Source organism: Camelus dromedarius, chromosome X (assembly GCF_036321535.1).
Source record: "Camelus dromedarius isolate mCamDro1 chromosome X, mCamDro1.pat, whole genome shotgun sequence".
In the NCBI taxonomy this organism is placed as follows: domain Eukaryota; kingdom Metazoa; phylum Chordata; class Mammalia; order Artiodactyla; family Camelidae; genus Camelus; species Camelus dromedarius.
The window spans coordinates 26,112,746-26,128,399 of NC_087472.1; the positions used below are offsets into that span (position 1 = coordinate 26,112,746).

The 15,654-nt window shown below is 39.3% G+C and overlaps 1 protein-coding gene across 1 annotated transcript in view; it reads right to left on the bottom strand.

Moving 5' to 3' along the window:
- Positions 1-15,654, bottom strand: part of IL13RA1 (interleukin 13 receptor subunit alpha 1) — a 48,794-nt gene that overhangs the window by 16,922 nt on the left and 16,218 nt on the right. Inside the window, exons 5-8 of the mRNA XM_064482813.1 lie at positions 9,118-9,305; positions 6,884-7,035; positions 1,440-1,487; positions 1,041-1,173 (exon numbers count right to left, since the gene is read on the bottom strand). Coding sequence (XP_064338883.1) covers positions 1,041-1,173; positions 1,440-1,487; positions 6,884-7,035; positions 9,118-9,305 — 521 coding nt within the window. The remainder of the gene's footprint in view (positions 1-1,040; positions 1,174-1,439; positions 1,488-6,883; positions 7,036-9,117; positions 9,306-15,654) is intronic.

Below are 15,654 nucleotides of genomic sequence, written 5' to 3' on the forward strand. Positions count from 1 at the left end.
GTGCTTTTTAAAGTCACTGATTTTGGGGGTAATTTGTTATGCAATAACAGATAACTAATACCACCTCACCTGGCACATTGTTCAGTCTCTCAATTAATAGGGAATTGACTACTTCAACAACCTCTGACCGTTACTATTAGAAAGTTCCTAAGCTGGTCCCATTTTGCTCCATGGAGCCACAAAAACAGATAGCCTATTCCCTCTTCTACCTGACAAAACCTCAGATATCAGAATTCAGCAATCATGACTCCTTAAGCTTACTTCATCAACTGTTCCTCCTCAAATTTTGAGATTCTTCAACATCCTGATTACCCTTTCAAGAACAGATTCCAGTCTGCCCACACACCTCTTACAGTGTGGTGCCCAGGATGGAATACTGCACACTTCTGATGTAGCCATGCTTCAGCACTCCCCTCTTCTGGGTGCTGCACTATCACTGCTGTTTATGACTGCATATGCCTTTGAGGAATACTTAAGGGTCCAATGTTGAGTCACTTTGAGCTTACTATCAAATAAATCCCTATCCCCCACCCCACAACTCACACACACACATCCATAAGGCACAGGTCTTTCCAACCCAGTACTTGGGCCTAGCACATAGGTTGTTCAGCCTCTCAATTAATAAGTGAAGCTGATTTTTTTCAAACCCAGATATAGGTTTATCTCTATTAAATGCCATCAAGGTCTTTGTCCTACTCCTGATTCTGTTACTAGCACATAGCACAGTCCTCTACCATTGTACAATCTGCAGATTTAATCATGCCTGCCTTCTATATTTTTTGTTCGTGTCGTTCACAAAGATGGAGACAGGACAGAAGAGAGGATAACACCACTTGGATTGCAGATTTTCAAAGAGTTGCACATTGTAAATTAACCCTGAATGATTTGACAGTAATTAAACAGAAAACACATTTCAATTGTAAGTATTCTCTGGCTGACGTCAAGGATGCAGAACAGTCCTTTTCCACAATCTATTTTCTGCTTCAGCTTAGTTTCTATGCATCAATGATTTAAATTTTAATGAAATCCTGTTCTCTTACCTATGCTCATCGCTTGACTCCAATTACTCCAGAGTTTGTCATCCTCATAGCATAATTTATTTGTTTTGACTCTTATTCTGACCGTGTTCAAAGTACCAGGAAGAACACCAGGGACCATGAAACAAATTGTACCCTTAGATATAAAATAAAAACACACAAGGAACATTACCAGTTTAATCTCTTTCTCTGCTTCTGAATCCTAAATATAATTATCTGCCAAGTTCTGTATATGATTAAGACTTTGGGTTATAATACAAATTATCTGACTTTAACTCCTGAAAAAGAAAATTGGAAATAATCCACAGAACAAAGTAGTTCAAATTTAGGATATGCTCACCCTGCCCACCCTCAACTGCTCTATGAGTTTAAGCCCAAATAGCTAAAGTTGAATTCACTGACCTCAAGGTTTCCTTCAAGTTCTGAATTCTGACATTTGGTCTCCTCAACCTTGAAAATAGAAAAAATGAATAAACTGAAAAATTTTAAAAGACCACATTTTATATCATGTAACCATTTTAACAAGTTTTCTTATCCCATTAACAGAGGACCAGGTGCAGTGAAAAAAGGTTGGTTTTTTTTTTTTAATAAGTGGTGCTGGGTCAATTACATATCCATATGTGCAAAAAAAAAAATAACTTGACCCCTACCTCACACTATTTACAAAGTCAATTCCATATGGATTGCAGATCTAAACGTAAAAGTTAAAATAAATAAATAATGAAATGAACAAACAATTATATAAATATAGCAAGCTCTTAGATGAAAACACAGAACATCTTCATGACCTTAACTCAGGAGAAGACTTCTTAAATAGGACTAAAAAATATTAACCATAAGGGAAAATTCTTTATAAAATCATCTATATTAAAATTAAAAACTTCTTCTGTTCATCAAAAGATATGCTATTAAGGAAATTAAAAGGTAATGCATAGAGAGAAGAAATCTGCAATTTCTGACAAAGGACTTGCATATACACATTATAATATATATTTATATATAATACTCACACATATATATATCCACTAAATTAATAAGGAAAAGTTAGATAACCCAATAGAAAAACTGGCAAAAGACTTGAACAGATATTTCACAAGAGAATATTCAAATTGCCAATAAACATATGAAAAAGTGTTCAACTTCATTAGTCATCAGGGAAATGCATATTAAACCCACAAAGTAAAAATACACATACCTACCAGACAATACCAAGTGTTGGTGAGGATTTGAAGCGTCTAGCACTCTCAACTTCTGCTCTTAGTAGTGTAAGTTGGCACAACCATTTGGGAAAACTGCTATTGTGTACCAGAGACAATCATATGTAACCCTATGACCCATACTTGCCCAACAGAAATGTACACACACATGCACCAAGAGACAAGCATGCAAATGTTCATAAAAACTCTTATTCATAAAACTCCAAACTGGAAACTATCCAAATGTCCACCAATGGGAGGATGGATAAATCAAATGTAGTATATTGACATGATGGAATGAATGCAATGAGAGTGAACCATCTACGACTACAGGCAACAATATCAGTGAATCTCATAAACATAACATTGAGTGAAGGCAGACACACAAAAAAGTAAATTCTGTATAATTCATTTATATAAAGTTTCAAAAGAGGCAGCAAAACCAATTTTTGGGATTAGAAGTCAGGATAATAGTTGCTCTTTGGGAGAGTGGTGACCAAAAGGAGCCATGATTGAGCTTCTGGGGTGCTAGTTATGCAAGTGAAAAATTGTTTGTGAAAATCATTTATGAAAAATCACTGAGCTGTACATAATGACTTGTGCAATTTTTCTATAGTATACTATACATCAATAGAAAGTTAAAAAAGAAAAATATACTCCCTTGTTGAGAGTATAATATATTAAAAAATGACTGGGTTAGAGAAAAAGGAAAAATTCTCCTCTACACAATTTAAGTCACTTGCTGTCTGATGTAAGGAGAATAACCAGTTCTTAAAATGTAAATGTTTCAAAATCAACACATGGAAACTTGTTGCTTCATTTAAATTGTCTACTTCTGGCCAACAGGTCCATGAAAAGATGTTCAACATTATTAATCATCAGGGAAATGCAAATTAAAACCACAATGAGATATCATCTCATATTTGTTAGAATGGCTATCATCAAAAAGATGAGATAACAAGTGCTGGAGAGGATATTGAGAAAAGGAAACCCTCGTGCACTGTTTGTGGGAATGTAAACTGTGCAGCTACTATGGAAAACAGTATGGAGGTTCCTCAAAAAACTAAGAATAGTACTACCCTATGATTCAGCAATCCCAAAGAAATCCTGCCATTTGTGACAACATGGGTGAAACCTGAGGGCATTATGATAAGTGAAATAAATCAGACAGAGAAAGGCAAATACTATATGATCTCACTTATATGTGGAATCCAAAAAAGTCAAATTCATTGAAGTGAAGAGAGTAGAATGGTAATTGCCAGAGGCTGGGGAGCAGGGAAAATGGGAAGATGTTGGTCAAGGGCACAAACTTTCAGTTATAAATTCTGAGGATCTAATAAACAGCATGATGATTACACTATGGAATACCTCTCTTTGCTAAGAGAGATCTTAAGTGTTCTCACCACACACACAAAAAAGGTAAGTATGTGAGGTTGTGAATGTGTTAATTATCTTGGTTGTGATAATCATCTCACAATGTATATTAAATCATCCCGTTGTACACCTTAAAATAATCACACTGTATAACCTAAATATATACAATTTTTACTTATCAATCAATCATACCTTAATAAAGAGGGAAAAAATAGTCAACCTTTATCAAAGAGATGTTTAAACATGGGACAAAGACCAGAACACACACTGTGATCTTTGGCATTCAATGTCATTCACTAAATGGTTCCTCCCTGCATTTGTGGAGAGCTGAGAGGCCAGCTGAGTGAAGAAGAGCCATCCTATCACTGTTTCACATGGGGGCAGAGAAGAAGCCACTCAGGGGCTACTGAACCCCACTGCTGGCCATTTGGAATCAGCGGTCTGCTGGGGAATCACAAGTGTCAATTACCACTTGAGGGACCAGATTGCAGGCTGATGTTCCCCCTCTCCTAGATAGATATATAGATAGATAGATATAGATACAGTTACAGATACAGATACAGATATAGTTTCATTCCACAGTCAGCAAATCAGTGTGTAAACTGATGGTTCTGGGCCCTTGTTCAAATGTAAATCCCCCTGTGTAATTTATCAGCTGCTCAGATACTTCCGTGAGAAAAGGAAAACAAGGGCACAGATCACCAAGTAGATAGCTGGCGGAGATGGGGACAGGGGTGGTCAAAGACAGTCGTCCCTTCCTTAGTAATCCTGTCATGAACTACCTCCGACCACAGCCCCATGTGATGGCACCAGTTCACGTTCCAGCCTACTTCCCCCTCTTAACTAGAATACCAGGCAAAATAATTCCTCAAAAAGTCTTGCAAAAAGAAAAAAAAAAAAGGAGTCTAACCAGTAGAGCTCAAAATCAGTGAGCACACAAAAAGCTGATGACATTCTAGGGGAGGAAACAGTTGGTGAACATCTGCTAGAAGAGAGAACATTAAACTCAAGTGTATAAACAGAGTTAATTCCAAATCAACTATAGTTCTGACTTAGGTGAACAAATTCCATAATATACATGTTCTCTCCAGTTCAGAAGTTTGTAAAAAAAAAAAAATACGACAGCTCAATTTAACAAGAATTAAGTGATGACTGTGCACATGGTTTTATACCAAGTGTTCTCGGTCAAAGCTTAATCCAAAGAGACCAACCTCTGAAGTCATACTTAAGTAACTTAATCTCTTAATCTCTTTTGTTAGTTTCTTAACAAAAGTAGGTTAAAAGAGAACCTATTTCGTGGATTATTAGGCGCTACTGTATAAGGAGTACGTAGAAGAGTGTATTTGTAACACAACATAAGCAATAAGTGATGGCTGTTATTATTAAGAAGAAGTATTGAGGTGGTCCCCAAGGGTTAAGAAAAAGAGCTTTGGAGTCAGACTTTTGCTGGAATCATGACTCTATTACTTACTAGAAATGTGACCTTAGGAGTAACCTCTGAGACTGCGTTTTCTCATCTGTAAATGGAGACAAAACAATAGGACCTAGATCTTTGGGGTTATTGTGAGGACTAAATGAGACAATTCAGACAAAGTGCTCATTAAAATACCTAACACATACTAATCACTTAACACATGTTAGCCACTATTAGTAGCAGGAACAGCACAAAGTAAACACCATCTAACTCCTCCCTACAGGAGCGTATATTTTTAGTAAAGAGAAACGGCCTACATACGAGATCAGGGCAACCAGCAGGACATAATTCAGTGCCAAATGAGTAATACGAGCAGCATGTGTCTCAAGATTTCAGACCAAAGAGAGCAGTAAAGGCTGCTGCAGGCAAGTATATCTGGCTTTCCGATAGCTCACTTGGTTGTAAGTCCAATCCTCACTCTCTCCCCACTTGTAAGCCCTTTGCTTTTTCCCTTTGCAGTATTATTTGGGGACACTGGTTTCTGGTACAAATAATGATTATTCTATTTCTACAAATGGATTCATCTGCAAATGCCCAGAAGAGCTCTGTTCAGCTGTGGACCCGGTCATTCCCTCTGGAGTTACAGCCTGTCAATGCTGGCTTATTTTAGTTAAATAAAATAGTTTAGTTTTTGAAACTCCCATGATGAGCTAAAACAACTGGACCAAGGAATTTGCACGTGTGAGATGCAGGGCTCTTTTAAAAGCCAAAATAAAACACTTGGTTTCTAACCTCTGAAACTCAAATGCACACAGGGCACAGGCAGGTGGCACACAAGTGAGTGGCACAGTCCCCGTGGTCTTGAGGCGCCACCTTATGGCAACTACACCCTTAGGTACCGCAGTTTTAAATCTGGGCAAAAAATTCAAATTTAGTATATAAGCAAAGAACACCTCACTTTGTCTGTGGTCTAAACAAAATGTTTGAGGCTAGAGTTTGTGACCTCTATTCTAAAGGGTAACAATGCGACTGATACCCTGACGTTTGGCCACATCCTGTTATATTCTGTTATGCCCAGTGCCCCGAGGGGCCCTCTAATTAGCATGTTTTAAATTAGATTCCAAATAGTGTAATTGCACATAACCCCAAAAATACTGACTATTCAAACTGGACTACTTTACTTGCCACAAATCCAAGAAAACTGAATGGCTGTACCAGAGCCTCCATGTATCTACCTAATCTGACCCCAGCCTCCTGCTCAGACATCTCGTCCTACTATATTTTGGTCATGCCAGTTTTCTGTTTCTAATACATGCCAAGCTCATTCCTGCCTCAGAGTCTTTGTACATGCTGCCCCCTCCACCACCAGATCACCACACGGCTAGCTCCTGCTCATCATTCTGGTCTCATCTCAAATATCATCACTTCAAATGACTACCCTACCTAATATTCCCTCAGGTCTTCCCATCGCCCTACCACAAGACCCCATTTAATTTCTTCATAGCATTCCTTCTCTAAAATTAGCTTGCTCACCTACACACTTATTTTCTAGCAGGTAAGCTTCCTGGGGAAAAAAATTTTTGTCAGGTGTCATGTGCACATAAAATAGTGCCTGGCACACGGTAGGCATGTAAAAAATAATTTGAGCAAATGAGTTAACGAATGGCTAGAATCTTGGAGCCAGTACTGACAAAACCCTCAAGCCTTCCCCCGTGCCCTATTTCAGAGAAGAAGTTTCATCACCATCATCAGGTGACAAATCTAAGAGCTATATTTCATTGATATTTCAATTTATTACACTGTAAGAAATTCAAGTGAAAGCAAAATATCCAAATAAAAACAACTATCTATGAAAAACTTACGGAGAAAATATCATGCGTCTCAGCTTGGCTGTTATTGACTTCTACTTGATAAGATAAGCATCTGCTATAAAAATTCTGTGGATTCTTCCATTGCACGTATAAGTCACCATTGTGGAAGGAGAGATTTTTAATATGTGGAGGATCAGGTTTCACTGAAAGATAGAAATAGAAGAATACAAATTAGCTTCCAGCCTTTATTTTGATGAGATACACTTATGGGTAGAAACAATGAAGATCACAAAGTTAGATCAAAATAGGGCTGATGCTTTTAATGGCCTTACATGATCAGACAAATAGTTCTAGAATTTCTGATTAGCCACGATTAATGTAGGAAGCTTATTTTAAATAGTCTAGGAAAATGGATCGAAAGCACATCTTCAGGGTGTCTGGCAGATGACATGAACTCTGACCTACATCTGCTTAGAACATGGCCAGGTTATAATCAGACATCTAACTGCAAGGAGGATAAAGAAAAGAAGTGTTTGGGTCCAGATGTGCCTCTGCCTGATGGGTAACAAGGGGCATAAGGCACAAGGGGTTTCCCCAGCTGCCACTGACTTATGCCAATCAAAGACCACAATTAAAAAACAGCCTAGTTTTTGTCACATGCTACAATATGGATGAACCTGGAGGACATTATGCTAAATGAAATAAGCCCATCATAAAAGGCCAAATACTGCATGATTCTACTCATATGAGGGGTCTAAAGTAGTCAAAATCATAGAAACAGAAAGTAGGAAGGTGGTTACCAAGGGCTGGAGGAGGGGAAGGGGGGAGGGGAAATTAGTGTTTCATGGGCATGGAGTTTCAGTTTCACAAGATGAAAAAGTTCTACAGATCTGCACAATGTGAATATACTGAACACTACTGAACTGTACACCTAAAAATGGTAAATTTAATGCTATCTGATTATAACCACAATTAAAGAGAAAGTAAAAAAATTAGCCTAGTCAATTTAGTTTTTCGGGAGTCAACTATGCTTAGGACTGAGCAAGAAAAGAGAATGGATAATGAACAGAAAACAACTTGATGATGTCATCTTCTAGCTGAGAAGGATCTCCCTTTACGTCAGCATTCATCTCCAGGAAGAAGAGTAGCAAAGTGAGCTTTAAAAGGTCCATTGAGGACAATCTGTCAAGTAAGGGGGAGGACAGAGAAGGGCTTTGCTTCAGATGATCCCACTTGGAAAGTTTCTGCAACCTCATTCCCCTGGCCTACAAACTAAGCTGCCTCTGGTCTGCTATTAGAACTCAGTTCAGTGGGGAGGGTATAGTTCAGGGGTAGAGTGTGTGCTTAGCATGTGCCAGGTCCTGAGTTCAATCCCCAGTATCTCTACTCAACAACGACAGAAAAAACTGTAGTTCAGAATTCACTTCCATGATTGTCTGAAGGGGTGGTAAACAGTGTTCTGCTCTCAGGACTTGGGAGCTTTTGTCAATTCACAGTTATTTGCCTATAAATATTTTGCATACCACTTAGCCAGAATCTGAGCTCCCTGTTGGGGTATTGCAACAAATAAACATAATGCTTATCATAGTCTGCTTTAGAGATTTACAAAACGCTTTTAATCTGTCTCACATCATTTGGACCTAACAACAGTCCTTTGAGGTCAAGAGTGACTGTGTACTCCATTTTACAGACGAGGAAGCACTTAAAAGAGAGTTCATATGCCTTGTCCAAAGTGAAGAAGCTGGGACCTCAAGCAGAAACTTTGTTTTCAAGTCAAGGGCTCTTTCTAATAGGCCAAAACTCAGCTGCACTGGTTGTTCTGACTGATAAGTGCCTGGGTCACCCTGAATATCAGACAGTTTGAATATCACCACTGAACACTCCACCTCCAGTCTAAGCTATTTCCAACTAAGAGACAGATTATTCAGGAACTAGATTCAATCACATTTATTCTGCAGCATATACTCATACTCTGGAGTGTAAGTAAAAGAGAATAGATCTTAAGAGTCACAGAGCCTGGGTTCAAATCTTGGTCCTACAACTAACTGCTTTCTCTAAGTCTCAGCAAGTAAACCAGGATAAAACATGTGGTGCATGTACTCAATAAATATTAGAATTTCCAAGCTTGCTTCTTTAAAAAGGATCAAAGAAATATATACATACATATAGTCCTTTTTTCCTGGGAAGATCTTCAAACCAAAAATTATCATTTTTTATTGTTTGTATTGATGTTCAAAAGACCTAACACTTTTATCCACACAGTTGTAGAAGACTTTTAAACTTACCATGAGAAGTTAAAGGCACTATATTGAAGGAGGGTCTAATTTTTCCTGCATTATCCTTGACCATTATTTGGACACTTTGTTGTTCAAAACTGGAATCCTTCACCTTACTCAGAACAAAAGAACAACCAATGTGTTGACCTTCTCTATGGATGTTTTCACACTGAAGAATTTTTCCCAGGCTGCTGTGCCTACAAGATAAAATGAGACAACCTTCTGCATTATTTTTAACAAAGTATTCCAGAAACAAAGATGGAAGTTTGTTTGTTTGTTTTTAAATGACTGAAGATGTCCATGAAAAGCCGTATTTGCAATCTGGAAGGATAGCTTTTTTAAAGCCCGATTTTATAATGTGGCTCTAGTTCATACTCTAGGAAGAAACAAGTCTTCCTTTTTGATGAATACTGGTACTTTCAACAGCTATGGAAACTACTGGAGTATGGTATGAGGTCAGGGTGAGAAGTTTGATGCTTCCTGAAAATGCCTCATCTGCTGAATTCCATGGTTCTCCTCTGGTCCCTCTGCCTGCTCTGTCCTTGTTTTCTTGGCTTGCTCCTCTCCTTTCTCCACTTCTCAGAGGGCTCACATACAGTCCTCTGCCCTCTGTATATTTCTCTTTCTTACTCCCTCATCCATTTACCTGTTTATCACTTCCATCCCTTCACTGGAATTTCTACACTGAGGATTCCTAATCCTGACCTCTTGTTTGCTTTGGAGCTAGTCCCAGGTTTCCAACTGCTCCACTGAGTGTTCCACTCTTGCCTCAAATTCAACATTCAAGACAAACACCCTTCTTCCCTGCCAAACTGCCTTTTCTTCTAACCTTCCCAATTTCCATCAGTCAGAGCTCATTTTCTCTGGGCTCCTCGACTAGAGCCTTGGAAATCACCCCCTCCCCTTCCATATATTCTATCACCAAATTCTGTTACTCCTTCCTTTGCGAAGCTTCTTGGATTCTCTCCTATGATATTCCTCTCACCCTGTTTCATGCTCGAATCACTTCAGGCTTGATGTCTTCTCCAGACTGACCTCTCTGGCCTTCATTATTAGTGTCTTCCAACCACTGCCAGATCAATGTTCCAGAACACAATGGCTTTCTAAGTGTCTTACTCCACCATGTGACTCTAAATGCTGGTATCTTCTTTCCCATGAGAAACCTCTACATATACCGTCCCTGCGTGACCATCAGCACCTAGCACAGTGCAGGCAGACAGAATGTGCTTCACGGCACATTTTTGTCTAGGCTATCAAGGGCTCTGTTTTAATGAACTGGCAGAAGACAGAGTCAAGCCTTACCTCATCAGTCACAATGGGAGTTGTACAAAGGTTCTGAAGAAAAGGAAGACAATTTAGAAAATGAACTAAGAGTAAAGAGTCCCAAACCCTTGACCTGTTTACTTCACAATCACCTGTGGTCATTTTAAAAATGCAGATTCCTAAAAACCTCTCCCAGAGAATCCTACTTAGAAAGGTTTTGTCCAGGGGCTAGGAAGAAGCATTTTGAAAGCAATTCTCCAGGGGACTGTGCTGCAAATCAGGTCTTACAAATTTCAGATCTACTCCCATAAATATAGTCAACTGATCTTTGACAAAGGAGCAAAGGCAATATAATGGAGCAAAGATAGTCTCTTCAACAAATGGTGCTGGAGCAACTGGACATCACATGCAAAAAAAATGAACCTAGTCAAAAATTTTACACTCTTCAGAAAATTAAACTCACAGTGGATTACAGACCTAAATGTAAAATAAAAACTCATAGGAGAAAACCTAGATGACCGTGGGTATGGTGATGACTTTAGATACAGCACCAAAGCCATGATCTATAAAAGAAATAATTGATAAGCTGGGCTTCCTTAGAATTAAAAACCTGGGCTCTTCAAAAGACAGTTTCAAGAGAATAAGAGAACAAACCACACATTGGGAGAAAATACTTACAAAAGGCACATCTGATAAAGGACTTATCCAAAATATATGAAGAACTCTTAAAACTCAACAATAAAACAACCCAACTAAAATATGGGCCAAAGATCTTCACAGACAGTCCACCAAAGAAGATATATGGATGGCAAATAGGCATATGAAAAGATGCTCTTTATCATATGTCATCAGGAAAATGCAAGTTAAAGCAACAAGATACCACTACACACCAATTAGAATGCCCAAAATCCAGAACACTGACAACACCAAATGCTAACAAGGACATGGAGCAACAGGAACTCTCATTCATTACTGGTGGGAATACAAAACAGTACAGTAACTCTGGAAGACAGTTTGGCAGTTTCTTACAGAACAAAACATATTCTTAACCATAATAATCAGCAATCATGCTCCTTGGTGATTACCTAAATGAGCTGAAAACTTATGTCCACACAAACACCTGCATATAAATGTTTATAGTAGTATTCATCATTGCCAAAGCTTAGAAGCAACCAAGATGTCCTTCAGTAGGTAAATGAATAAAATTGTGGTACATCCAGGCAGTGAAATATTATTTAGCCCTAAAAAGAAATGAGCTATCAAACCCTGAAAAGACGTTGAGGAAGAACCTTAAATGCATATTACTAAGTGAAAGAAGCCAACCTGAAAACACTACATACTGTATGATTCCAACTACATGACATACTGGAAAAGGCAAAACTATGGAGACAAAAAAAAATCAGAGGTTGGGGTAGAGGAGAGATTAATTGGTGGAGCACAGAGGATTTTTAGGGCAATGAAAATATTCCGTATAATATAATGATGGATACATGTCATTATACATTTGTGCAAACCAATAGAACGTACAACACCCAGAGTCAGCCCTAATGTAAACTACGGACTTTGGGTGATTATGTGTCAGTGCAGCTTCATCAATTGTTACAAACGCACCACTCTGGTGGGGAATGTTAATAATGGGGCAGGCTGGGCCTGTGTGGGGGCAGGGGTTTTTTTGGAAAGTCTCTGTATCTTCCTCTCAATTTTGCTGTAAATCTAAAACTGCTATAAATAATGTCTTTTTTTAAAAAAGAAAACAAAAATTCACATCTAATGTATTTACTCCTTCACAGGCTGTGCAAAGAAATGCTTCAATATAAAAAATGCCCTTAGGGGGCGGAGGGTGGGAAGGGATAGACTGGGATTTCAAAATTGTAGAATAGATAAACAAGATTATACTGTATAGCACAGGGAAATATACACAAGATCTTATGGTAGCTCACAGAGAAAAAAATGCAACAATGAATATATATTTGTTCATGTATAACTGAAAAATTGTGCTCTACACTGGAATTTGACACAACATTGTAAAATGATTATAAATCAATAAAAAATGTTAAATAAATAAATAAATAAATAAATAAAATGTCAAAAAAAAATGCTCTTGTCCCTTAAAAGATAGTACATGAGATTTTTCTCCTAGTTGTTGGGCCATGTGGTTCATGAATGAAAACAGTCTTTTAAAAACTAAGTTACTGCCATAGCTAGTTTTTAGATCAGACAGGCCTGAAGTGTTTTCCACTCATAGCCAGAAATAGAAACTGAAGGAACACATGACGGTTTTGTTACATAACTAAAGAAAACTATGTAGAAAGTTAGTTTTTTCAATAATGAAAGGAACTTCTCTAGTGGGAAATCTTTGAGATTCCTTTTTCATTTTTGTACCCTGAGTATTTCATATATTCCTCTGGACTCTAAATATGAAATTTTAAGAAATTTTTGTTGTACTTTAGAAAAAAATAAAAGGGAAAATGTTTGTTTGAATAGACTTTTGGTGACACCTTATGAAAGATTAGATGATAGCCTAAGATAGAAGGCATTCAGGCGCTTCCTGTTAAAATTCACACACTGAAATCCTCCACAGAGTTATACTGCAGACACAAGGAGGAAATGGGCAAATTAAAAACTATTTCCTCAACTCTGAAGATGATTAATGTGGTAAGAAATTCCCTAAAATTCATTGGCATGGCTAGTCCGTAGCTTTTGAGGTCAGGCTCCTTTCAATGCCAGACTTCCCCTGCAGGACTGCAAGTCATTGCCCCGGGGCTTCAAAATTACTCCATGTTTTCTGTTTGCGGCTCAGGGAAACAGTCTCCAGCAGTTTGATGTGAGTTAGTACGTAAACCATTTCTGAGTGCTTGATAATGAATGAGCCATATGTCTTTCTTTCATAGTTTGATTGGAAAGGACCTCTCCAGGGGAGAGCAGGGAGGCAGAGGTATGGGCTAGGGGCTAATTCCTCGAGGTAGGGGAAGAGGCCAGCAATGTGTACTGGCTACATCTGCAAGGGAGTGGGGATGCCTGATAAAAAAGAATATAGCTACCATGTATTGCATGCTTACTCTGTACATGTTAACAGTCAGGCACAACTCCAAACACTTTTCATATAACAGCCCTCGCAACATCCTTAAGAAGCAGCGCTATTATTACTATCCCCATTTTACAGATTATAAAACTGAGGCTCACACAGATGCAATTTGCCCCAAATCACACTGCCAGTAACAAAGAGAGCCAGGATTTGAACCTGGGCAGTGTGGCTCCAGAAAACAATAAGCTGTGGAGTGGTGAGGGCAAAAGATACAGAATTTATACCAGCACTGTCCCAGAAAGTTTTCTGGGATTATAGAAATGTTTGATATCTATACTGTCTAATACAGGAGCTGCTAGCCATATATGAAACTGCCTAGTAAGACTGAGCAACTGAAGTTTTAATTCAGTTTAATTTTAATTAATTTAAATGAAAATGTAAACAGTCACATGTGATTAGCGGCTCCTGTCTTGGACAGCACAGGTCTGTATTACAGAGTCCCGCTGATGACCGACACTGGGAACATGTATGACAAGAAGCGGTATCCCTGATGCCCACCTACTCGGGTGCCAGTGAACCCCCATTCTCTTGGGATAGCTTCTTGCGCCACCTCTGATAGTTGTAGCTTATCCCCTGCACCAAGCATCAACTAAGGGCTGAAAGCCAGCCTGAGCACCACCTGCTGTCAGCTTTGGCAAGATGATGCTGCATCAGCCCAGAAGAGGACTGCTTCAGCCCAGAGGAAGAAGAATGCTTTTCGAATTGGTCAGTCCAATTTTTTGTTATTTATTCATCCAGAGAGGGTACTGGTTTTGTAATTTGCATAAAGATTTGTTTTGGCCTAGTACATGCCTCAGGCATTTCCCTATCTTTGTCTTAGAAGAACTTGAAGGACTAGGTCACCATTTACCTCCAGCACCACCTTGATTTATATATTTGGGTTACTTTCCTGCAGAGTCTGCCATGGACTGAGATAGTGTTAGGACTTCTTCCCTTCCTTTCCCTGCCCCTTCTATTAGACAGACTCTTTACAGGTTTTCCCTATTTCCCAGGAAAAGCAAGATTTAAGAGCATAATAAACACAGGGATATTACCAGCTTATAAGACATCTTAAAGGCCTGTAGTAACTGCTCTCTCCAGACTTCACCGCAACTTCACCAGAGTCAGGCTACTCTGTTTAAGGCTTGGTTCTCAGGCCCCTTCACTAGCAATTCTTTGGGGAGTCAGATCTACTCAATCCTTCTCTCTTTTTATACCTGAACTATAATGTTCCTGAGTTGCTTATCCCTCCTAAGTCCTCACCCCAATCCCCCAAATTCTCCAGCTTTGTATCCTACCAAGCACTCAAAACTTCTTTATGGAACACCTACTGTGTGTCAGGCACCAGGGGAAACTAGAGACAGGCCCTGCTCGCAAGGGAGACGGCAGTCATAGGAGGGCTCCCACTAAGTAAACAGGAAATGACAACAAAGTGTGCTGAGTATTATGACATGGGAAAGTGCAAAGTACAGCGGTACACGATGACCAGGTGCGCATCTAGACTGGAGAGGTCAAGGAAGCCTTTCTGGAAGGGAAGTGACATCTGGGCTGATATAAAGAGGATAAATAAGAGGCATCCAGGAGGAAGGGCAAGGCCTGGGCGGCGACGGGACGCAGAATGCTTTCACTATTCTGGCTGAATGTTCTGTTTGGATTCCATAATTCTGTTTGTTTGCAGAGTTTGAGGAACTAAAAGAAGTTCAGCGCGGGCTGGGTGGTAGGTGCAAGAGGGGTGGGGGGTGCATGGAGGGAGATGAGACTGAGGCTAGAGAGACAGGCAGTGGCCTGAGCAGAAAAGGCTTTGTCTGTCGTGCTCAAGAGTTTGGACTTTATGCCACAGCCACCAGCCAGCCACTGGAGGGTTTTAAATAAAGGAGAAACAACAGGTACCATAAGTGGACAAGTGAAACTACAAAACCTCAAATGAGAATTATCTGTATGGGGGAGGGGGAAACCTTCAGACTGAACCACACAACCTCAGTGCCATCTGGCTTCACCTGCTGTGTTTCTCAACTTGCCCAGGAGAGGAGAGTGAATGCAAATCCCTGGGCAACTATAGCCATGAGTGTGTTCATATACCAAAACAACTCTTCATCAAGTCATCAGGCAAAATGGACATTCCAGGATGAAAGGCCATGTTTATCCCACAGCTTCAGAAGCCCTGGACACACCCGTCCCACACTCCACTCTCTGAGACGCAGTCTGAATGAACAATGATT